At 41.8% G+C, this 24,671-nt stretch overlaps 2 protein-coding genes across 2 annotated transcripts; one reads left to right on the plus strand and one right to left on the minus strand.

The window, feature by feature from the left end:
* Window positions 1–303: 303 nt before the first annotated feature.
* LOC306972365 (mitochondrial fission factor homolog A-like) lies at window positions 304–6,618 on the minus strand. Its single transcript, XM_079568956.1, has 7 exons — window positions 6,455–6,618; window positions 5,477–5,695; window positions 4,542–4,711; window positions 3,835–3,911; window positions 2,691–2,861; window positions 2,526–2,598; window positions 304–1,199 (listed from the first exon to the last, which is right to left on the minus strand). The coding sequence occupies exons 2-7, from the start codon at window positions 5,688–5,690 to the stop codon at window positions 1,068–1,070; spliced, it is 837 nt and encodes a 278-aa protein (XP_079425082.1). The 5' UTR covers window positions 5,691–5,695; window positions 6,455–6,618; the 3' UTR covers window positions 304–1,067.
* Window positions 6,619–8,974: 2,356 nt separating this feature from the next.
* On the plus strand, window positions 8,975–23,946 carry stk25b (serine/threonine kinase 25b). Its single transcript, XM_079568955.1, has 11 exons — window positions 8,975–9,378; window positions 14,690–14,920; window positions 14,996–15,052; window positions 15,935–16,043; window positions 16,114–16,271; window positions 18,531–18,716; window positions 18,793–18,938; window positions 20,482–20,584; window positions 20,661–20,738; window positions 20,810–20,946; window positions 23,680–23,946. The coding sequence occupies exons 1-11, from the start codon at window positions 9,349–9,351 to the stop codon at window positions 23,717–23,719; spliced, it is 1,275 nt and encodes a 424-aa protein (XP_079425081.1). The 5' UTR covers window positions 8,975–9,348; the 3' UTR covers window positions 23,720–23,946.
* Window positions 23,947–24,671: the final 725 nt, after the last annotated feature.

Below are 24,671 nucleotides of genomic sequence, written 5' to 3' on the forward strand. Positions count from 1 at the left end.
ACGAAAAAGAAACGGTTAAAAAATGTGACAACAAAGCAACAAAAAATCAATTTGGTTGGTCTTAGCTTTCAAATGAGGCGTTACTCTGGCCTAGAGGCTGCAAGCTCCAGTCAAGAAGCTTTTACATTCAGGTAATGCCTAACGAACGGAAAGTGCACTCGGTTAAGAGGTTAATGGGGATAAATTACTAATCTATAAAGGGTTGTGTGCAATTAGTTGAAATATAATACACACTCGTAGGAATAAATACAACATAAACAACAAAAAGAAAAAATCTTGACACAAATAACATCCATTTATTACACATTTTTCCGTACAAACATGTCATAACGTATGACAAACAATATTGTAACTTTTAACTCCCATGCAAAGGAAAAAAAAAGCTGTAAAACAAACGTGAATGTGCATTGACGTCATAATTAAAAAATAGTATCATCTAAAAAAAAACATGATCATACAGAATATCACATTTGCTCACCACAAAATAATAAAAACAAGACAACACGCTGCAGCTCAGAGCAGGCACCACAGATGGAAAACTGTGTTCACTGCATTGAAATAAATTATTTACGTATAAACATAAGCGTGGCAGTTTTGTAGTGCAAGGTAAAAAAAAAATAAACAAATTATAGACCACAAAAGTTACATTTTAGGAAATTTTAATATCAGACAGTGATTTGAACAGCATTCAGGGAGTTTACATATGGCATCTATAGCTTTTTGTTTGTTTTTTTGACACTTTCACATTGGGGATTGGTCCTTTCACTGTAAAGCTCCCGAAACATGTTGCTCAATAGATTTGCCAGGGATGCATTCCAGTAAACTTGATTCTAAATAAATATACACAAGCCACAAAAGCACACCAGCATGATAATAATTGTGCCTTGTGTTTTCCTGTTTATCAGCAGAAAAATACAATAAATAGAAATATCGAGCTGCTTGTAGTTAGTCATTACCTATTAACAAGTCAGTAGTCAGGACAAATATGCTGAGACAACAACACAACATAAACCCGTCTTTGCTTTAGAGTGTGTTTTTTTTGGGGAGACTTTACGCTTTATTATGATTCAGCGGCGCAACCAGATCCATGTGTTGATGAGCCAGAACGCCACGGTGGCCGAGTACAGCACCACCTCTCGCTTTGAGCGCTCTTTATTCTCCTCCTCCAGCAGCTGCAGGCGCCGGTTCAACTTCACGATCTGCACAAATACAACAACAGGCTGCTGCTGAGTGACCGTGACGACAGGCCTGACCAAGGACGGAGCACAACATGGAGGCAACATCGAGACCGAAAAATGATGTTCTGCCATTTAACGGACTAGGGATGTGCACTGTGTCAACCTGAAGAACATTCCAGATGTAGCTGCATCACAGAGCGACTGATAAAACCCTGGTAAAAAAGAACGCTCCTAATGGTCTGATAGACACAATGTTAATTTTGTAGTGGATAACTTGCAATATAATATCAAGAGAGGGTATTATGCTTTTTGGAGGTATTTAATAATAATGTCAACGCACATCTTTACAATTCTCCACTTTGTTGGTTGGAAAATGCAATGTTGATCTAAAACAGCTTCAACGGAATATCCAGTAGTTTCACTTCCTGATTTTCAAGCAATGTCACGTGAGTCCCTCCCACCCTTCCCCTTGCTCCCCTTCACTGCACAGCTGCTTCAATAAAGAGAGAATACTAACAAAACACCGAAAGAACGAAAGAATTAAGCTTAGCAAGAGATCGAGAGGTGAGAAAAATATTTCCAGGACACATAGTCCTCAGGAGGTGCTTATTGGGAGCTACTGCTAAGTGTAGCCTCCTGGGGCAGATTCAAAGATTACTCAAAGATGTGCGAATTTCAACTCTGGGTATGACTTTGACATAATACAACTGCTTTTAATGTTTGGCTACAATTTGGGACCTATGATGTCGTCAAGGGTAGTTATAGGGTGAAATGGTACGTGATGTCACATGAAACATCCTGGTTTATAGTTGTGGTATCTGAACTATACTTTATTTGGTATCGCAAAAATCACCATCTAAAACTTTAAAAACAGAACTGTAATAATAAGTATCTTTACTTTGCAGAAAGGTACACTTCAAGACCCCTTAAAGGGACAAGGTTGAGCCCAAATGTATTATTTAATGTTGTATAATATGCTACATTAATAATATACTATCAAACAAGCAAACATGAAAAGAAACTTATAAAAACTCTCTGCAAAATGCTTAACCTCCAAACCCCCACCTGAGCAGAGCACATTTTCTCCAGTTTGGCTTCACCCAAACCTAAAAGCTGTGTCAAAATAGTGACAACAACACGGAAACAACGCAAGTAAAAAGATCAGTTTTGTAGGACTTAGTTTTCAAATGAGGCGTTAAACTAGAGACTGTAAACTTTTAGATTTGGGTAAACATGAATTGGAGAAAATGCGCTTGGCAGTTAAGAGACAAAGAAATATAGTTCTAAGAAAAATTGTACAAAACTAATCCATTCTGAGACAGAAATTGCTACAATATTCAGTTTTACCTGTCTCCGGAGTGAAGAGGCATCGACCAAACCGGACTCTTCGTTAAAATCCAGAGCGAGGTCATGAGGCATCCTGATATTAAAAAAACACGTTGGTTTCAGTCATCAAATACAATGAAATGATATAATATAACACATTAATATAGACAATAAAAGATGGTTTACCGGCGGTGGTTGTCGTCAATCATCTCGAGCACTTGTTGGTAGGCCCGGCGCGTGGTCGACTGAACGTAAGAAAGGAAGCCCGCGGTGGTGAACAGGTTCACGTTGGCGTCCTCGGGGGAGGTGAGGGGAGGGCAGGGGCGCACCGGGGGGACACAGGGAGAGGGGCTCACACTGATGGGAGATAAACGCAGATACGATTAAAATGACGTGAAGTACAAAACACGGCAATGTGGCATATTCCATTCAATGTAAGGAAGAGTGCAGTGAACAGTGCAGTGAACAGCATTTATGCAGCCTCAACTCAATCAACCCTTGAAAACTGATACTATGATGTGATGTATAGAAGAGCCCGACAGCCAGGAGCTATAGATACAGACGGCATCTCGTCATAGAAGGGGGCGTGGCTTCGCCGAGGGGGAAAATAGAATCTTTAGAGAAACACAATTTCCCACTCTTTTTTGCCATTTTCTGGTGGAATATCAACTTATTTATCACATACAAATAAAGTCAAGTGTAAATCGGGCCCATATGGATATTTTCTCACAGCAGATTGTTCAGTAGAAGTGAAAAAACGGCAGTTGTAGCAAGCGCTAGCTAACAGTTAGCATTAGCCCGATGCTAACATGTAGCATCAAGTTAGCATTCTCCGTTATTCATGTATTTATGGGCTGTTGAACCACTTTGCTCCTCCCCATGTCTTTGTATCATTATTTAGTAGAAACTATGTTCATATTTCAGCATTTGTTACAGTAGTTTTTGAATAATTAGAGAAAGTTTACATTTTTTCAAAATTGTTTTCCCCCTTAACTGTTTTCAAAAATGACCATATATGGGCGATTCCAGAGATGCCGTCTGTATCTATTGTCGCTATAAAGTCCACAGAGACTTAGCTACAGCTACATAATCAGTAGAGAAAAGAATCGCAGAACAACTGTTAACTGTTGTTCACATTACACATACACTTTAAAACTGCTATTGGTTTATTATTATGAAATGCACCACTTTTCTCAGAAACATTTAGTATCGGTCACATGAAACCAAAAATCATTAAAACATTCTTTCATTCTGGTGGGGGGAGAAATGGTGCACACAAACACACTGCAGAGGAAATAAACAGAAACATGTGCAATGTTTGTGTGCTTACCTGTACTGACTGCTGCTGTGACGACCAGAAACGTGGTCACTCGCACTGCGCTCCCTCCGCGATCGAGAATGATGCACCTGCGGCAACACAGCGCGTTTGTTAGTGTCCAGAAATTGTAAATATAGTAGAGATACTTTGTTTTGTGAACTGGCTGAAATAATGCGCTCATGCGTAACCATAGAAACAGTAAACAGTGATACAAATTCACGTCAATTGACTGTGCATAACTTCAAATCAAAACAACGCCGCCCAAGAAGTGACTTCCTGTTTCGACCCAGCACACCAAAATAAAAGCACGTCTCATTGGTTAATTTAGCAGGGACTCGCAACATTACAAGAATATAATTAAATGAAATGAATAAGATGGTGCTTTTATTTTGGTGAGCTGGATCAAAACAGGAAGTCACTTCTTGGGCGGCGTTGTTATGATTTGAAGTTATGCACAGAGTCAATAGAGAAATGCTAGATGGGAGGTTGTTTGAACTGGACGTGCATAACTGATTCTGAAATACATTGTTTTGGGTGCAATTGATATTTAACACTTAAAGACATTTAAAATAATGTCTATGTAATATAAGGACAAGGGAACAATGATTTTTTTTTTACAAATCATAAAATCTGACCTCGACAACCTCCTAATGTCGATAATGGAAATATAGGATTCACTTTGGATTTAACAAAGTTTATAGCATGCAGCCTCTTTGTACCTGGTGTGTGTTTTGAGCGCGAGCGTCCTCGGTCTCCAGTGAGTCCAGGGGCTGCTCTGACAAAGTGAGCACCTGAGGGGGAGCCTTCATGTTCATTAGATCTACCTGAGGCACCGACTGGATCAGGTCCAAGTCTCTGGGGCGGGAGAACCGGGCGTCATCTTCATCTCCTGTTTACATGGAGAAGAACACAGATTACAGAGATTTGAAGGAAGGTTTAGAGAGATTTGAGAAAGTATCTAATTTGTGCAATTCTGAAACTGCGTCTAACAAGAATAATAGGCATTGCTGGACATGTTTGTAGAGAGTTGCGAAACAAAGAGATTGCAGCGCAGCGTCTGCATTGTGTTCTGAACTATTTTTAGCCACAACTCAAAAGTACTCCTATGACTCCTCTTTTTCCCCTGAAAACCTTTGAAACGTGTTCATGAACTGAGGAATCAGATGTCCGTAATGTGTTGGTAAGAAGTTTTGACCATCACAAACAGATTAAGCTAAAGCAACACACAATAAAACTGGAAAAAGAGCCTTCAAGCTTTATACCAAACAAGACCCAATGGAGATTTGCATATTATGTTGTACGAAAAGGATTGTATTACCTAAATGCATAAAGCCAATATGATTTACAATACTCATTCATTATTATTCCGAATTCCTCTGCCCAAATCGAGCTCAGGCTTGTGTCCTTTTCGATTTCCCAATCATAAACCAATGGAGAACATACGATGTAAAAACCTGTGCATTTATTTATAACATTTGATCCCAAACTATTGCAGTCCAGAGTCCATTTGTGAGTTTGATATTGTCTATGGTGAAAATACTAAGCTAAATATAATGCGCTTTTTAGTTTCTTGAAAAAGAACACAATGCTTTCTCGGTGCAGACACTTGTCACTGATTCAGGACACTTTTGCCCTGCACCATGGCCAGACTGACCTGCAACAATGATCCTCTCCGGCACCTGCATGATGGTGGTTTGGGTCAGTGTCTGCTGTAGCGACAGGGGCACCCCCTGGCTGTCAGGGCCCACTTTCAGCGTGTCAGGGATCCTCATGCGCTGGCTGATGCCCTCCGTGTACTCCAGCTCATAGTGGATGCGGTTCATCTCTGCCACATCCCCAGAAGGTGGGGCGAAGGCTGGACCACTCATGGCGCCTGAAAGATAAATTCAATAGTCATTCATTCAAAGAAATAGAAAAACACTTCTTTGAAGCACTATGAAGATGCAAGCTGCAAACACATCATTTTAAAAGGTTTTTTTCAACCATTAAAAAAACACATGTATTAGAATAAATGGTATTTGGACTTTGATGGATGAAAAGCTACGCGGTGTGAAGTGAAACACTGTTGGCTAAATAAATGCTATAGTTTGTGGACTCAAAGTATAGGCTTATGTATTTCCGTTGTTGGCTCAGTCAGGAAACTTTCCTCTCACGTGAGGTGTCTTAATATCATCCTTATTGATTTCTGTGAGTGGTAATGCTTTGACCAACATTCCCCTCTGATTCTCCACAGTTACGAGGCTAAACTACACCAGATGAACGAGAGGATGGATTTCAGCAGCTTTATGGTGGCAATATCAGATCTAAGCTGACCATTTAGCCCAGATGAAAACAGAGACACTCACATGTGATGAGATTGGAAAGGCTCGCAGATCAAAGTAGCTACGTTAGCTTGTTGACACCTGCCTCAATGTCACCAAAGAAACTCAACATCAGACGACATGAAAGCGATTAAAAGTAATGGCACAGATGACTTTATACGTGTGGTGAGTGCACCCTGTTAGCTAGAATTAAGATTGGTGTTAGCGTTATATGACAACACGTTAGCTAAGGTGCATTAACAGTCAGGTCAAGAGAGTCTTTCATTGCCAACCGCAGCTAACGGCGCTAATCCGTGTATATATTTACTCACCGCTGTGTTTATAGCCCCGGGTTCAAATGTCATGTGTCCAGTAGTGGACAGCAGCATCCACCAGCCCTGCGAAGGCCAGCAACCCGCTACAGCCGCGCAGGAGGAGGATACAGCCTATGGAGGACACCGACCACCGCAGGAGCGAGTGGGAAACACACCGGAAGTGAACGCGAGGGCGGGGCTGAGCTAACGTCATGTGTTGGCTGATTCGGTGTACGCCCTGTAGTGAATGAAACGCACGCTGACAATCACATTCATCAGCTGTCAACGAAAACAAACACCCCACAGGCCTGGGAGAAACTGGAAAGCTTAGCCTCTGAACCCCCACATAAACTGAGCACGTTTTCTCCAGTTTGAGAAAAAAATAGAAAGAAAAAATAAAATAAAATTGAAAAAAGCATCAAAATTGCAACGAAAATGTTCCAAAAATGTGACAAAAACACAGCGACAAAGCAACAAAACAGTTACGATCTCTTTTGTAGGTTTTCGCTTTCAAATTAGTCTTTACACTGTTGCTCTTCAATCGCGAAGCTGTTAGATTTGGGTAAAGCCGAACTGTAGAAAATGTGCTCGTTCAGGTGGGGGGTAAAGAGGTTAAATGTAGCCTATCATTTATTTGAGCTGAAACAACAAAGTCTTTTACAACCAAAAACCAAACAACCAAAGCTTTTAGATTTGGGTAACGCCGAACTGAAGAAAATGGCAGTTAAGGCGGGTGGTAAGAGGTTAATTTGTGATTTTATAAGAAAATCTGTATGTTCTGTTGTTTCTGATCTGTATGTTCTGTTGTTTCTGATCTGTATGTTCTGTTGCTTGCTGTATGATTGCTGAGAATAGAAATGGGTGCTCACAGTTTTTTCATGAAAGGTTTGATCTTGGCTATGTGAAAGATGTTTGAAACAGAGGGCCACATGTTTTGATCTTTCATGCGTGTTTTGGTCTTTCTTTGTTCCAAAGGTCACTGTGAGTATTCCAGTATTCACATCAGTCTAAAATCAAAACTTGAAACTGGAGTTATAGTGCTCTAATAAGCTACAACATAAGGCTATTGAGGTCAATTCCCCATGAAGCCTGATGGCCAACTTAAATTCGTCAGAGGCCCACATTTGGCTCCCGGCCCATAGTTTGGACGAACCAGAATGTGAGTTTTACTTCCTTTTTGAATACAAAAGGTGTACACTCTACAAAAGGATTGGTTAGAAAAAGTACTATTTTTGGTTGAACAGATACTGTTTACATTAACCAATATATTGTTTTATTTTTTAACCAAAATTACACTTCGTAACCAAACAGTTGGGCTGTACTCAAGATACTGCCACAAGATACTGATATGTATCCCTTTTTGGGCTTAATGGTCTCATTTTAAACCATTAACGTGGTCATTATTAGCCAATTTAAATTGTTCCAGTCAAACCAATTTACACCTTGCTTCCTAAAGGGCTCTGCAATATTAACCAATATCCTGGTCAAAATAGCCAATTCATATTGGTATCCTATTTTAGATGGTTGTTTTTAGCCAGCAGATCGGTTGGACACATATCTACCAACCAGATTGGTTAAATATGACCAATATTCTGGTTATATTAACCATTCTATTTTCAGGGTGTAGGATTGAAATGTAAAGCAGAGAGGGATAATCAGCAAACTGGCAGAGCTCGGATTAGAACCCCCAATGCTTAGTAGGCAATGTGTAGGCCATATTATGTAGGGTTTTTGTTGTTGGTAAGGCTGTCAAACACTTGAATTCACAATTAATCAAAAGATAATTCATTTGTTAATTAACTGCATACTGACCTAAAACACCTCTGTATCTTGATCACACATTACCTTGAAAAACACAGCTCTTGTATAACAAATACAAATTGTAAGCAGTTGGGCTGTTCACAGATACATACATATACATATTATGTAGGCTACAGTGGGGGAAAACAGCATTTTGTCAGTTCCCCATAGACTTTCTATTGGATTTTCCCCCACTGTAGGGAATTAACATGAGAGTAACTGCTTTAAACTTGAGCAACTGTGTGTAGGCCTATTAATAATGAATATAATAGCATTCAAATGAACTTTGTCTACTTGTGCAATTAATCACATATCACATCACATACCTAATTGTTTGCAAATCTTTCATAAACATGATATATCTGTGTCCAAAGCAATGTAGACATAATTAAATCAGTTTTTGCTGTTACTAATATCTGAAAACGGGATGTACAGATGATGAGCAGTGGGCCTCTGGGGGACAGACATTGTGACAACCAGCCTCCTCTAATTTGCAACTTTTATCTTGGTCTTCTTGGCTAAACGGTGAGCTGTGGATGTCGGATTATTATATATTTATGATCATAAATAATGTGTTTTCGCTCCAAATGAGTCTAATTTCCGCGAGGGCCGGTTAAAAAACGCTTTTCCTGATAACCAAATAAAAACAGCCGTGATAATTGTAGCGAAAGTAGCTTCAAACGCACTCCAACTCCCAGAATGCCGCCGCCGCGAGTCACACCGCGCATGCGCAGACCATCTGGGCCATTATTTTGTCCCTGAAGCTTCAAATGAACAACAGGCTAAGCGCTCCCTTGAAATGAATTAAATATTTAAAAACACGGAAGGAGTAGTTTCCCCCGCTGGCCGTCTCCGCGGAGCTCCATGGCGTCTCCCGCTGCGTGAGCCGCGCCGGTGCGGGGGCTTTGAGGCCGACAACAGCGCGGACTGACAGCCCATCCGCAGCCCCGCAGCGGCAGACGGAGCTTGGGTGTCGATCTGCCCCTGGAACTAGCCACCTTTCGAGCTAACCCACACGTCCAAGGAGGCGAGGGAGAAAGCCAGGGAGGGGAGAGAGGAGCCTCCGGGAAGGGGCACACGCGCGGATCAGCGGACCGCCACCTCCAGGGAAGATGGCCCACCTCCAGAGCCTCCAGAACCAGGTATGGAGCCTTTGGTCCGGGCTGTCAACCCTGTGTTTTCCTCCCATGCTTCCCCCCGTTAGTGTTATACAAAGGGCTCAGACTGGGCGGAGGTATTCGACATGTGCAGAGCTTTGTCACACCAGCTGGCAGTTCATTACTATTCTATTACTAATACAGAAGCAATGGCTATTTCCAAACACCAGTTTCTTTCACACTGTCTGGTGATCACAGCTATTGATGTTTAAACTGGCAGGATGGCAATGTAGCATGTAAAGGAACAGATGGATCATTGTAATAGTGCATTTGTGACAGACAGCTGGAATATTTAGGAATTATGTGAGTCTAAAATGGGGCCACATAACAGGAATAGGAGTAGGAAGGGCTGGGTACCTTTCAATTTGTAGTCCAGTCTCCTACAGGGCTGAGTACCGTTACATACAGTGTATTTCGATACCGGTACTTTAAAGGAATAGGCCACCGTTTTCACATACTGAGATATGTTCTTACCTTAGCTTTGACGAGTTCTTTAGGACCTGTCTGGTCTTCACCCGTGCCTTCAATGAAGTAAACACAGCACAGACGGCGCAAAGTGTAATTACACAGAATTAAAGCAGTACTAAGTAACGTGTTTGCCTTAATAAATCCTTTCCGTAGTCCCTGTGGGGGTAATACAAGTGTTAATGGGATGATTGGAGGGTCTTTCATCCCCCCCTGGTGTCTCTGGACAGAAAACCATGTTTGCAACTTGACTGCCACCGGACCGGAGAAAGCAATACACACTAATGGAATCACGAAGAAGAAGCTAACATGCTAACGGGCAAAGCTAGCTGCGGGCTAACGTCACTTTAAACAGTATTTACAGCCAAGTTTGAGTGAAAAAGAATATTTCCATTGTATAATTGGATGTACAATATCCCTCTCTCCCTTAGCCTTTCCTGTTAGCGTAGTATTTACTCTCCAAGACAATTAATAAGTTAAAAAATCGTAACTTTCTACTACACCTGCAGTTGCGCTTATGGCCTCTAGGGGGAAGAGTTACTTAGTACTAGTTTAAACAGTGTGGATTTTCTAAGCGGATAAAAGGGGAGACTATATTGTAAGGCGTAATAATACCAGGAGTAGTTCGAAATCCGCGCAGTAATCTTCACTTTACTGTGCAGATGCCAAACAACTCCTGGTATTATTACGCCTTACAATATAGTTCCCCCTTTTATCCGCTTAGAAAATCCACATTGTTTAATTCTGTGTAATTATACTTTGTAGTGTAACACTTCACGTGACCATATTTAAATAGGGAAAACGAGGAAGAGCTCGGTAGCTTCTATCTTGACCTGTTTTGGAGCTATAGAGGAGAGAGGGAGAGGCTAAATGCTAACGCCGTCTGCGCTGTGTTTACGTGACTGAAGGCACGGGTGAAGATCAGACAGGTCCTAAAGAACTCGTCAAAGCTAAGGTAAGAACATATCTCAGTATGTAAAAACGGTGGCCTGTTCCTTTAACGATGCTTGGTTTACGATACCTGAATGATACATCTTCAATGCTTTTTTCAATACCTTTCAATATCTAGAACCATAAGCAGAACAGTAATGTCAATTCATTCCATAAAAGACAGATTGAACCTCTTTAACCCCCATCTACACAAGAACAGTTTCTCCAATTTTTCTCCAGGTGTCCAGGCATTACCCAAAGCTTCCTGGAAAAGGTGCCAACATAGCGACGAAAACGAAATGTAATGATGATGACAAGACAACAGGACAGCGACACAAACATAAGGAAAACGTGATGAAAAAAAAAGTAATGAAAAAGCAAAAACCGACTGAGAAAGAGACAAAAAAAAGGTACAATCACTTAGCTTAGCTTTCAAATGAGGCGTTGCAGCTGTTGCTCTCCAGTCAAGAAGTTTTTAGATTTGGGTAAAGCCGAACTGGAGAAAATGTGCTTGGTTCAGGCGGAAGGAAACAACTGAAACAGCAACTTTTCCATACCTGCTTTGGACACCAGTAACACCTACGTTTTCTTTTTTTTCAATACCATACTGATGTGGTTTAACGGCACCCTATATTCTCCTATACCAGGGGTTCCCAAAGTGGGGGTCGGGATCCCCTGATATGTTCTTACCTTGAGTTTAGACGAGTTGATACGTCCCTGTCTGGTCTTTGTGCCCGTGGAAGAGCTGCCAACCCGTTTGGAGCCATAGGAATACACTGGGAGAGGCCAAATGCTGACAACATCCTCGGTCGCTTTGCGTGACTGAGCGCACGCACACAGACCAGACAGGTACGCATCAACTCGTCTAAGCTCAGGTAAGAACATATCTCCGTATGGAAAAAACGGTGGCCTGGTCCTTTAACCCGAGAGCATTTTCTCCAGCTTGACTTTACCCAAATGTCACGGCTTCTTCTGCCAAAACAGGATGGCAAAAAGTGTTGAAAAAGAGACAAAAACGAGACGTGAATGAGGATGAAAGCGCAGCAATAAGGGCAAAAGCATAACAACACAGGCGACAAGAGGTGAAGAAGCAACAAAAACATGACAAAATGGAGGGTAAGAGGTTAATAAACCAGATTGGAAATGTTTACCTTTTGTACCTAAAACAAATGGTAGTAATGGCAATGACATTTTACACTGGGGGAGGTCGCGGTCCAAAGAGTTAGTCCTATGGTGTTTTTTTTGTTTTGTTTTTTACAATACCCAGCCCAAGGAATCATAAATGTCAATAAAAGATATTCAAGAAAATACAAAATATAATGTCAGGATTAGCGTTGCGCTGGTGTAACTTAAGCACCGAACTAGAGACTGACTAAAAAACCATCTACAACAATTTATCTGCTCAATTCTGACAAAGACTCGCAATCTATGTTTGGGTCCCGAACCAACAGTTGAGAATCACCGGACTGAACTTCAGGATTAGCAGGTTTTTTTACGTATTAAGACCCCAGGGAGACGGGCCGTGGATTGCAGTGTATTTGATCATGAATTGTGATAACTTTTGTAGGTCTTAGCTTTCAATTGAGGCGTTACACTGGCCTGTAGCCTGTAAGCTCCAGTCAAGAAACTTTTTTTGGATTTCGGTAAAGCCGAAGTGAAGAAAATGTGCTCGGTTGAGGCGGGGGTTAAGAGGTTAATGACGCTGTTTTTGTTGCCATTTTAAATCTGAATTTGAAAATGACCAAACATATTGTACACACCCAATGTTACGTTATATATGTTTAGTGCAGCATGTAAACACACAGCCATCGAGATAAGATCAGAGAGATGTGATAAAACAACGAGGAAACAGAAATTCCAGGTCAGACTCGGTTTATAATGCCTTACGCTGCATTTTAAATCCAACACTTCCTTGATGTGGATTCGCTGCACAGCTCCAGATGCCTACCTTCTATCAGGTACCGTTTATTTAACTTATTTTATCGCGTATAAAGGCAAATATTTGTGGATGTGTCTTTAATGGCAAGAACTATTACCACTAACCAGAGGATCGGAGTCAAAATGGCACAAGAACATGATAAAGCAGATTAAGAAATTAGAAAAAACAATCATTTGTCATGTCATGTGACCATAAGCCCTATTTATACTTTATCCAGTCTTTTCCTTTGTGGAAGTTGTTGCTAGTTACATTTAAGTCGTTTGTGACGTTTGAGCAAAAGAAAAAGTAAAAATAGACTATATCATTGAGCGTGGTGTGCCGGGCGATAAAGATAAGAATGTTTTTGTTATTGTGATTGAGTCAACGTCACAACGAAATTTGAATATGAACATGGGATGGACCATGGTCGACTTCTGACTAAATAAAAATGATTAACTTGTGTATCGAAAGCAAAAACATTGTCTATTTGTCTTTGACTCTCTTCTAAACAGCTTGACAATAAGTGTTCAATTTTCATTGGATTAAGTCTATTCTGGTTTTCGACCGACTAATGAATTCTTTGCTGATTTTAAACGACTCAAATAAATCTGCACCTGCACAGTTTTATTTACAGAACGGCACAGTTTGGAAATACTTTTGTTTGTATCGGCTTTTCTTTATTTTCAACACTGTTTGCTTTGTGTGATTCTCCTTGAAGACGTTAACCTCTTACCACCCGCCGAGCCATTGTCGCCACTTTTATATTACTTTTTTGCTGCTCTTTTGTCACTTTTTTGCTGGATTTTTGTCTTTTTTCTGCTGGATTTTTGTGTGTGTTTTTGCTGGATTTTTGCCATTTTTGTGCTGGAATTTTGTCATTTTTTTGCTGAATTTTTGTCTTTTTTTTGCTGGATTTTTGCCATTTTTCTGCTGGAATTTTGTCATTTTTTTGCTGGATTTTTGTCCATTTTTTGCTGGATTTTTGTCTTTTTTTCTGCTGGATTTTTGTTTGTTTTTTTGCTGGATTTTTGCCATTTTTTCTGCTGGATTTTTGTTTGTTTTTTTGCTGGATTTTTGTCTTTTTTTCCTGGATTTTTGTTTGTTTTTTTGCTGGATTTTTGTCCTTTTTTTGCTGGAATTTTGTATTTTTTTTCCTAGATTTTTGTCATTTTTTGCTGGATTTTTGTCACTTATTTGTTGCTTTTTTGTCAGTTTTTAGCCCTTTTTTGTTGCGTTTTCATCCTCATTTTTTTTTCTTTTTTTTATCGCTGTTTCGAAGAAGCTTTTAAATTTGGAGAACAGGAGAAAACATGTTCTGGTGGGAGTTAAGAGGTTAAACTGTGACTGAACACATGGGATTATGGAGGAAACAAAAAAGGGAAACAACTAAAAGTACTTTATTTTAATTCTTCCAAATTGCCACCATTTATTCTTGGCATCAATGAGCTACATAAGGTCGTCGTCTGAAACAGGCAGTGAAGTGAAAAGCAGTAATCAAAGCAGAAGATTACTATTTTGAAGAATCTATTTCAACTTTATTTGTTTAATCTTTTGACCCCACCTGAACCGAGCACATTTCCTCCTGTTTGGCTTTACCCAAATCTAAAAGCTTCTTGAAAAAAAACGAAAATGAGGATGAAAACGCAACAGAAAAGTGACAAAACATGCCAGAAAAGCAACAATAATACAACAAGAAAGTGACCCATAAAACCCAGATGAAAAACCAGCACAAACAAAAATGTGTCAAAAACATGACAGCAACGCGACAAAAGGGTTAGGGAGAAGCTTTTAGATTTGGGTAAAGCCGAACTGGAGAAAACGCACTCGATTAAGGCGGGGGGAAAGAGGTTAAAACATAGCCGCCATGTTCATAAATGAATGTCTTCAGTCAGTCTGTTCTTGGAGTTTTCCCTCCTCAGCAGTTTCAGGATCTCCTCCTCCTCGCTGTCCCTAGGCCTAAACCTTTATTCGTGTATTCTACAGAATGCTCGTCTGGACCCGGAGGAGTACTTCACCAAACAGGAGCGCATCGGCAAAGGCTCGTTTGGCGAGGTCTACAAAGGCATCAACAACCGCACCAAGGAAGTGGTGGCCATCAAGATCATCGACCTGGAGGAGGCGGAGGACGAGATCGAGGACATCCAGCAGGAGATCACCGTGCTCAGCCAGTGTGACAGCCCCTACGTCACCAAGTACTTCGGCTCATACCTCAAGGTGAGGGGAGAGGCGGGGCCACAAAAGCACAGGGGAGATCTTTAAACGCTTAATAACTTGTTTTTGGTTTCCCAGAGCACAAAGTTATGGATTATAATGGAATACTTAGGTGGAGGCTCGGCTTTGGATTTGGTAAGTTGATTTTGTGAATTCTTTCTTTTGTTTTGAAAGAGAAACAGATGAATAGACTGTGTGGGCCCGGAGTACAGCGGGACTACCTGTTCATAACCTTCTCTCAGGACACCGGACAGTGTTAAACTCATGGTGGGATCAGTAAAGTTATTAGTTTGACCTGATGGAGCTTATAAAAGCCTGTAATGCTAAAGGAAGACCATGAGGCAGCGCGATGTAAACAAAGTAAAGAATGTGAGGCTGGTATAGGAGAGCAGCGCTCAGTACTGCTTGAACTAAACCACGCCTCAGTCGACGTCTTTTTTTTAATAAGCCACCCCCTCTTGCCATTGGCACAGGCACACAGCACTACAGCTATGCACATGCAAAATACTATGATGACCGTCGCGTTTGAAGCAGTGCTGTCCTGGCGCCAGGCAGAAGATTGGGCCCAAAGACTTACCATTCTTTGTTTTGGAATCCGCTGATTCTTGTCTTTCCGACGTGCCTCCCTATGCCCCGAATAAAGCACCCCTGCTGTCACTCACACATTTGACAGTTTAGAAGCATCATATACAGGAATATAGACAAGACAGCTTTCACAATCAGCCAAAAATATTGGCCAAAAATATATGCTGTGCATATCGGAATCGGCCAATGGACGTTTTGAAGCTTAGCCAAGTCCCTTTGCCTGCCCGTTATTCCTGCTTCTAAAACAACTTTCAGGAAACTCTTCATGGAATTTATCCAAGTTCCAACCCGAGATGTTGGTCGATAAACCATTTTCCGTGTCCAAGTCATGCTCAAGTGAAGTCCTCATTGTCTGTAGTAGAGTCCATAAGCCACAAAATTAACAGATTTTTTTTTCTTCACAAGATTTAAAGTGTGTTCTCTTTGTCTCAGCTGCGGCCCGGGCCTCTTGAAGAGACGTACATTGCCACCATCCTGCGAGAAATCCTGAAGGGCCTGGAGTACCTGCACTCAGAGAGGAAGATCCACAGGGATATCAAAGGTAATGCCGCTTCCATCCATACTCATAATTCAGTACGAGTGATCCTATTTTGGTCTTTTTGTTTCCGCAGCTGCGAACGTGCTGTTGTCGGAGCAGGGCGACGTGAAGTTGGCCGATTTCGGCGTGGCGGGGCAGCTCACGGACACGCAGATCAAGAGGAACACGTTTGTAGGCACGCCGTTCTGGATGGCCCCGGAGGTCATCAAACAGTCGGCCTATGACTTCAAGGTGAGACGCCCAAAGAAAAAAGGAGACGCCCCATTTAAGGGTGGCACGCTGGAAAAGCAGCCGTCTTGTCTTGCATCGAGAAACTTGAAGACTCCCGGACTGCCTTGGCTACAGAACAAACTGACTGAGAGATATTTATTTTTATATACTTTTGTGATGCCACTAAATCTGAGGGTGCAAATGTTTCAAAATGAGGTTGCCATGCACCTTTCTGCACCTGTAGATCAGGGCCTGCTCCCAGACCACATAGAGCTTTGTGTCTGGGTGGGTTTCTGGGTTTCAAAAGGCCATGATGGACCGACCTGTAGAAGTGAGCTCCGGACAGGTTGCTAAGGCAGGATTACTGCACTGTTTACAAAGAATGAAAAGGGCAGAAGAGGGAACTTTTAAATGGATGTGGTTCAAAGTTTACACAGCCTGACCAGCCAAACCCACTTCTTTCTGATTAAAGAGGGGGTATTATGCTTTCTCAATCACATGGCACCAGTCTATATCACACTACAATGATGACCAAACCTTCTGTTGGTCTGTAAATGCAGTAAATTAGAATAACTGCCTTGTATAAAATGTCTCTCTCAAAATGGCTGTAGTGAATGTCTTGAAATAGGCCTCTGTCTCTTTAAGAACCTCTGAGCCTTTAGACACGCCCCCTCCACACGCTGTCTGTGGCATCAGTGGGGAGGGGGTTCTGCTGAGGAGCAGTGGTTGGTCACTCGGCTGGTGACGAAAGCTCGGAGGCGTCTCCAGGAGGTGGGGGCGTTCCTAGGAGGACTCAGGCAAACCTATCCCTAAAATGGCCGCCATCAGAGTTTTTACAGATTACTCAAAAATACGTGAATGTGCCAAGGCAACACTTCAGGCATGTTTTTAATGAGGGAATGACATAATAACATGATGTAAAGCTTGAAAAAGTCGATTTTGCCTTTAAATGAAGGTTGGTTTGGGCACAACCGGCGGCGGAACTAACGTATCTGTAGAAAGTCAACCGAGCCAATCAGAGCGGCTCAGTGAGCGAGCGTCACTCAGTGCATCTTTGTAGTTTTCTGTAGTCTTCTAACTTTCTCAGAGCTAGCTTAACTGTGGAGCATGTACTTCTGTGACCGGAACTATTTCAATTAAACATCATCATTAAAGATGTTATGCCTTGGCCTGACTTCAATAGTAACTGTTAGTTTTTCTGTTGACAGTGTCCTTCTTGTCTGACTTGCTTTTATCTTTGATGCTAATTGTTCTGAAGGCCTAATCGATTACGGTAAACAAACCTGTTACAGTGACTTCAAGGTTTTTTTAATTTTATTTTTTTTCAATTGGACTAATTTTCTGCACTCAGAAAAATAAAAGAACACACTGATGGTACAGTCAGTGTCTTTTCCACTGTTTTGTGAAAAATTGTCAGCAACCATTCTACCGAGCAACTCGTGCACCCAAAGTCATAAAAATGAGCACAATTTAAAGCTACACCGTGTAGAATTTTACCCAAAAAATAAAATTGAAATACAAGCTTTTGATTTATGACAGATATTTTCTGCATTGAAAAATACCTCAAACAAACATGTGATTTTGCTGTGAGCGGCTCAGCTCTCCTAAGATATGACATAACTTTACCGGGAGTGGGTACGTCTCCAGCTCGTTTCCATGGAGACGTCGACTAAAGTCAGCAGAATTTGAGATTTAAACAGGTTATAGGTTCCCATCCAAATCCATTCTTTATTTCTCACTGCAGAAATAGCATTTTCTGTCGAGCTGGTGATTAGGAGCATGTTTTGTACTGATGGCAACAGTATAGTCCAAAATGTTACGCAGTGTACCTTTAAGGCCTTAGACGTCATTAAAGCAGTCAGTTGGATTTGTTTTGTTTTTTTATATATACTGACATTGCTCGACTACTTTTACTGGTTAAGATTGCTGAAAATACTCAAATGAAAGTCCAAAAAATGTTCAAAAATAACAACCATGTCTGAAGAAGGGCCCGAAACGTCACTTAAGTGAAAGTGGTCTTTTTGGTGTATATATATATATATGTTATTTGGCCTCTGAAATGGCATTAAAACATTCAACTTTCTGCTACCTGTATAAACACAACAACTCGCTGCTAGTTTATGATCGCTAAAAAGGCTTTAGAACTAGATGCAGAGCGCGCAAGATAGTTTTTTCCGCTCAAATGTCTGCTTTTACAACATATTGAGAGACCGTAAAGAGAGCATTCCACTTTGTATTGAGCATTCGGCGCCTGACGTGGTTTTTTCCTGTCCATCTCAGGCCGACATCTGGTCCCTGGGCATCACAGCCATCGAACTGGCCAAAGGAGAACCGCCCAACTCTGACCTTCACCCAATGAGAGTGCTGTTCCTCATCCCCAAGAACACGCCCCCGACGCTGGAGGGGCCGTACAGCAAACCGTTCAAGGAGTTCGTGGAGGCCTGTCTAAACAAAGACCCGCGATTCGTGAGTGAATACGACAACGCGCACGCTACAGACTTTTTTACATGTCGTTATATTTCTTACTTCTGTGTCTGCGCAGAGACCGACAGCCAAAGAGCTCCTGAAGCACAAGTTCATCACGCGCTACACGAAGAAGACGGCGTACCTGACGGAACTGATCGACCGCTACAGACGCTGGAAATCTGAGGGCCACGGGGAGGAGTCCAGCTCAGACGACTCAGACATGTGCGTTCAGGAAGCTTGGAAGCTAGTTTGAATAGTTCGTTCCGGTCCGAGAGTCATTTCTTACTTTCTTAAAGCATTGGGAACATTCAGATTGTTCATAAGGATGACTAGGGTTGTTGTTGTCGGGTTTACGGTTGCTAAAAATCATTCATGATACGCTCTAAACGCCTCGCAGTAGATTATTTTTGCCCACTAGTGTCTGTAATTTACAATATAGTGTAAGAGGCACAATGGCTTTCACTCTACAAGACAAAAAAAACAGGTACATCCGCTTTAAACAAAAACAAAAAACACAGCAGCTCACAGGTTAAAGATCTTGTCAGTGTGAACCCTCTATATTTTCAGTTCTTAAATTGCCTTCACTAAATACTAGGGCTGGCACGATACACTTTTGTCACGATCCGATACGTATCGCGATATTCAGGAGCCGATCTGAAACGTATTTATGGTAAGTAACGTGTAAAGAAAACAGTCATGTGTCCAAAGTTTCTAGATCAAATGCCTCTTCACATTTATTGAAGCAGAGCCGTGGGAAGATATTTTAGTTAGGGGGCGCTGAGGAACAAAATTTACCCCCAAAAAACTTTTTCTGTGCATAAATCCTATTTATTAACCTCTTAACTCCCGCCTGAACCGAGAGCATTTTCTCCAGTTCAGCTTTACCCAAATCCTGTAGGCCAGTGTAACACCTCGTTTGAAAGACCTACAAAACTAAATTGATCTTTTTCCTCACATCGGATTTTTTTTCATCACTTTTTTTGTTGGGCAGTCGTCTCATTTTTGTCAAATTTGCGTGACTTTTTTGACACTTTTTCGTCAAATTCTTTGCATTTTTTGGTCAAATTCTTATCACTTTTTCGTCATTTTTTTCTCAATTTTTCGTCAAATTTTTCTCACTTTTTTGTCAATTTTTTGTCCATTTTTTGTCCATTTTTGTCCATTTTTGTAATTTTTTTGTCACTTTTTTCACATTTTCATCCTTGTTTTCGCCTCAGTTTTGTTGGTATTTTCACGCCTTTTTTCCAGAAGCTTTTGGACTGGGGGTAAAGCCAAACTGGAGAAAATGTGCTCGGGTCAGGTGGGAGTTAAGGGGTTAATATTGCCTGCAGTTCACAAACTATCCACCAGGGGGTGCTGCAGTGCCCTCAGCACCCTGGGTTCCCACGGCCTTGTATTGAAGTGCTTTAGTCAGGCACATTTTCTCCAGTTTGGCTTTACCCAAATCTAAGCTTCTGTAACAAAGCGTCAGTGACAACAATTAGATGAAAACAAGACGAGAACGAGGATGAAAACGCAACAAACGAGCGGGAAAAAAGTGACACATACGGGATGAAAAATTGGCGAGGAAAAAGAAAAAATATCCGTTGAGATTGGTTGTTTTTCAAATGAGCCGTTCACTGGCCTATAGGCTGTAAGCTCCAGTCGAGAAGCTTTTAGATTTGAGCACAGCTGAAAACATTCTGATTTTCTTGCCGTTTCCACAAACTGTTTATTCCAGACAAAGCTTGCCTCACTGACGTCTGCTCCTGCGTTTTGTGTCCAGGGACTCGGACGACGTGGAGCAGGGCCCCTTGTGGTCTTTCCCCACAGTCCGACCGTCAAACCTCAGCGTGCTGCAGCAGGGCTACCCCCACACGGACCGCGAGGTGACCCCGAAAACCTCCCGTAAAACTCCCATTCGTGTGTCCATGACATGATTCTTTTTTTCCCCTTTCGCCGCAGCCTTTGCCGGGAGAGTCGGTCCTACGGCAACCAAAGTCCCAGTGCCTGTCCGCTCTGGTAACGCCTATTTTCAAAGAGGTACGGCTCAAGACACGCGCCTGCAAACCCCCTGTTAGCGCGTGCGGTTAACGGTCTGCGTTTGTGTGCAGCTGAAGGAGAAGCGGCGGGCGAGCGGAGGAGGGGTGGGCGCTATAGAGGAGCTGGAGAACGCCTTCAACCTGGCGGAGGAGTCCTGTCCCGGCATCTCGGACAGGCTGGTCACACACATGATGGAGAGAGTCTGCAGGTCCGCACTCGGAAGCACACACACCTGCTGTCACGTTGTTGTATAGAGGGGTTTGAAAACGAAACCTGTGGTGGCTCTGCTTGTTTAGAAGTCCAGAAATGTCACTAATACTAAATCTTTCATTTGCTTCGATTCACTTATGTGGGAGTTAACCTCAGTGCCGAATGAAGCTGTAATTGTACATAGCTGTAAAGCACTTTGAATTACTTTGTGTTGGAATCCTGCTCTACAAATGAACTTTCCTCACCGTGCGTTTTGACCATAGGCTGTAAAAAAATAATGGACGTCTTTTACAGACTCCCCCTCCCCAGCTCTGACGAAGCATGTTCCTAAAAAGGGCATAAGGGCGGGATCTTCACCGTAGACTCGGCCCTTGCATGGCGTGTAGCTCGCGCTGCTCCAATGCTAACAGTCCGAGCCTCATTAAGTACGAGATTTATAAAATTCTTCTTACTATATAACCCAGCGTTATCTCAGGAGGAATATCTAGCCTAGTCTAGTGTTGGAAAAATTGAAACCAGGCGTTAAAGTTGTTTTTAAGGTGCCTAAACTCCAATGCTTTTCAATGGGGGGCCTAGTGGCGATATGGAGGTACTACAGCAATGGCGGCCCCCAGTGTCGTGGTCATAAAGCAGAGCAGCCGGCGCCCATTGGTTTTGATACAGACTTGGAAATGCATCATCACCGAAGCTAAATTTAGCCCGTTGGCCGTTTCCTGAAACTCCCAGCTCTGGCAAATCTTTCCAACCATCCCGATTCTTCATGCGCATAGATTTGTGTGCATGTTGGGGTTCAGGAGGGAGCGGGAGGAGCTTCATCGTTTACTCTCTTTCCTCATTTTGTAAACTAGGAGTGGCTTTCAGTTCCAATTAGGACGGGACAAACTATTACTTTAAAGGCCAAGCAGAGCCCCACAGTATATTGTGAATAAGCTATATATTAATTACTATGTGCTCTCTGCATCATATTTAGAACCATTTTCATTAAAGGTGCATTCTGCAACTTTTTTATGTGGGGAAAGTTGATATTTCTGGGTGATTGACCCTGTAGTGACCTAGCGGCTGTATGAGTGCTGAGCAAGGCGCTTTTACTTTCCATCACAGTGGTCTCTAGGACGCTCCAGGATCTATTGTTTGGAAGGTTTTCACTGCTCACTGAGCCTCTCACCAGAAAAACCTGGTCCTGGAGATCACTGTGATGGGAAGTAAAGGCGCCACGCTGACCACTCACACAGCCGCTGGGTCACTACAAGGCCAAATACATACAAACATCAACTTTTTCAAACGTTTTCTCGCTTAAAAAGTTGCAGAATGCACCTTTAATGAAAATGGTTCTAAATATGATGCAGATAGCACATAGTAATGAATATCTAGCTTGTTCACAATGTGCTGTGGGGCTCTGCTTGGCCTTTAAAGTAAGAGTTTGTAAGATCGTATAAAGTCCCGTCCTAATTGGAATGAGGAAAGAGAGTAAACGATAAAGCTCCTCCCACTCCCTCCTGATCGGACCTGACAGGCCTCTGCACAGGCCTCTCATTGGTCAAAGTGACGGCACCGGGGATTCGGGATTAGTTGCTGAGGGACTTTAAAGGGGCTGGAAGCAAGTTCGTCATTTTATACTCACTACTGCCACCTCAGGCCATATGTGTAACTGCACCTTCTATGTTAAGCTCGTGCATGACGGCAATTCGGGCCGAAGTGAGACATTTTTGAGTGACCGTACAGGATTTTAGATGCAGTTGTGGTGAACAGGTCTGAGCTCATTCTACACATTAGGACATGGCTGGAACATGTAGGGGGAGGAAAATACTTAATTTTAACATTTTTAAACTCCTTATAGTCCCTTTAAGGAGTGTATAATTTTTTTTAAGTACTTACGTTGCGCTGCAGGCCCAGATGATCAATTATATGCAATGTCATAAATTTGTAAAAAATGTAATTCACCTACAGACTATAGATACAGACGGCATCTTGTCACAGAAGGGGGCTTGGCTTCGCCGAGGGGGAAAATAGAATCTTTAGAGAAACACAATTTTCACTCTTTTTAGCCATTTTCCGGTGGAATATGAACTTATTTATCACATACAAATCAAGTCAAGTGTAAATCGGGGCCATATGGATATTTTCTCACAGCAGATTGTTCTGTAGAAGTGAAAAAACGGCAGTTGTAGCAAGCGCTAGCTAACCGCTAGCATTAGCTCGATGCTAACATGTAGCATCAAGTTAGCATTCTCCGTTATTCATGTATTTATGGGCTGTTGAACCACTTTGCTCCTCCCCATGTCTTTGTATCTTTATTTAGTAGAAACTATGTTCATAATTCAGTGTTTGTTAAAGTAGTTTTTGAATAATTAGAGAAAGTTTAGATTTTTTCAAAATTGTTTTCCCCCTTAACTGTTTTCAAAAATGACCATGTATGGGCAATTCTAGAGATGCCGTCTGTCTTCCTTTGTTTTTTCAATGTCATAAATCTTGTCTTGTTTTCTTTTCAAACTGTTTTTGTGTTCAAGCAAAGCAGTAATGTTTGTATAGTGACTTCTGAGACTTTTCCAAGATAGTGAGTTGCGTTTTTGTAATACCCCAGTGCACCTCGACGAAACAAGAATCAGATGAGAGCTGGATATTGTTACATCTCCGGAACTCATTCTGGCTCGCACAATTAGATTTACAAGGCACCACCACAGTCTTCTTTTTCTCCGTGTCTAAAGTCTTTTTTTTTTTGTATATCTCGCAGGTTTTCTCTGAACGGCAACACCGCCCCGTCTTCGCGATGAGAGCGCGACTCCACCTCTGGACCACCGCAGTGTCCCACATTCCCACCTCCCTCTGTTTACTGCCCCAAAACAACCAGATGTTCAACTAGCTATAATTAAATATTTTTACAGGTTTTTTTTTGTGTTTAAAAGAGAAGAGTATTTAAAAAAAGAAAAAGAAAAAAAAAGAGCCATGACTTGTAGGGCGTTGTGTATAACTGTTAGACCAAGAGTAAAGATATAATAAAAGTCTATGGAAAATAACAAAAGCGTAACTCGGAGTCTCTTTGATGTGATATTCTAAATATTTTTGCACGAGTGTTCTCAAGCAAATGATTCATCCCGGTTTTAAAGCAGTACTATGTAACTCTTCCCCCTAGAGGCCATAAGCGCAACTGCAGGTGTAGTAGGAAGTTACGATTTTTTAACTTATTGTCTTGGAGAGTAAATACTACGCCGACAGGAAAGGCGAGGGGAGAGAGGGTTACTGTGCATACAATGGAAAAAAAAAATTCACTCAAACGTTGCTGTAAATACTGTTTAAAGTGACGTTAGCTTTGCCCGTTAGCATGGTAGCTTCTTCTTCGGGATTTCATTAGTGTGTATTGCTTTCTCCGGACCGGTGGCAGTCAAGTTGCAAACAGAAAACCACGAAGAAGAAGCTAACATGCTAACGGGCAAAGCTAACTGCGGGCTAACGTCACTTTAAACAGTATTTACAGCAACGTTTGAGTGAATTTTTTTTTCCATTGTATGCACAGTAACCCTCTCTCCCTTCGCCTTTCCTGTCAGCGTAGTATTTACTCTCCAAGACAATTAATAAGTTAAAAAATCGTAACTTGCTACGACACCTGCAGTTGCGCTTATGGCCTCTAGGGGGAAGAGTAACTTAGTACTGCTTTAAATTTGCCAAACCTTTTTCACACAAAAGAAAAGAAGCCGCTCATGACTTTGAATAAAACCTTTATTACAG

This window comes from Gobius niger, assembly GCF_951799975.1.
Source record: "Gobius niger genome assembly, chromosome: 13".
In the NCBI taxonomy this organism is placed as follows: Eukaryota; Metazoa; Chordata; class Actinopteri; order Gobiiformes; family Gobiidae; genus Gobius; species Gobius niger.

What these genes read in the sequence shown, in the direction of transcription:
- LOC306972365 (XM_079568956.1), bottom strand. Translation starts at nt 5,690, where the DNA reads ATGAGTGGTCCAGCCTTCGCCCCACCTTCTGGGGATGTGGCAGAGATG. An exon ending in CACAGCAGCAGTCAGTACAG is followed by an intron (nt 2,862 to 3,834) that starts GTAAGCACACAA and finishes ATCTCCCATCAG; the next exon opens with TGTGAGCCCCTCTCCCTGTG. An exon ending in CCTCTTCACTCCGGAGACAG is followed by an intron (nt 1,200 to 2,525) that starts GTAAAACTGAAT and finishes GTATTTGTGCAG; the next exon opens with ATCGTGAAGTTGAACCGGCG.
- stk25b (XM_079568955.1), top strand. Translation starts at nt 9,349, where the DNA reads ATGGCCCACCTCCAGAGCCTCCAGAACCAG. An exon ending in AGCTCAGACGACTCAGACAT is followed by an intron (nt 18,939 to 20,481) that starts GTGCGTTCAGGA and finishes TTTTGTGTCCAG; the next exon opens with GGACTCGGACGACGTGGAGC. An exon ending in ATGATGGAGAGAGTCTGCAG is followed by an intron (nt 20,947 to 23,679) that starts GTCCGCACTCGG and finishes TATATCTCGCAG; the next exon opens with GTTTTCTCTGAACGGCAACA.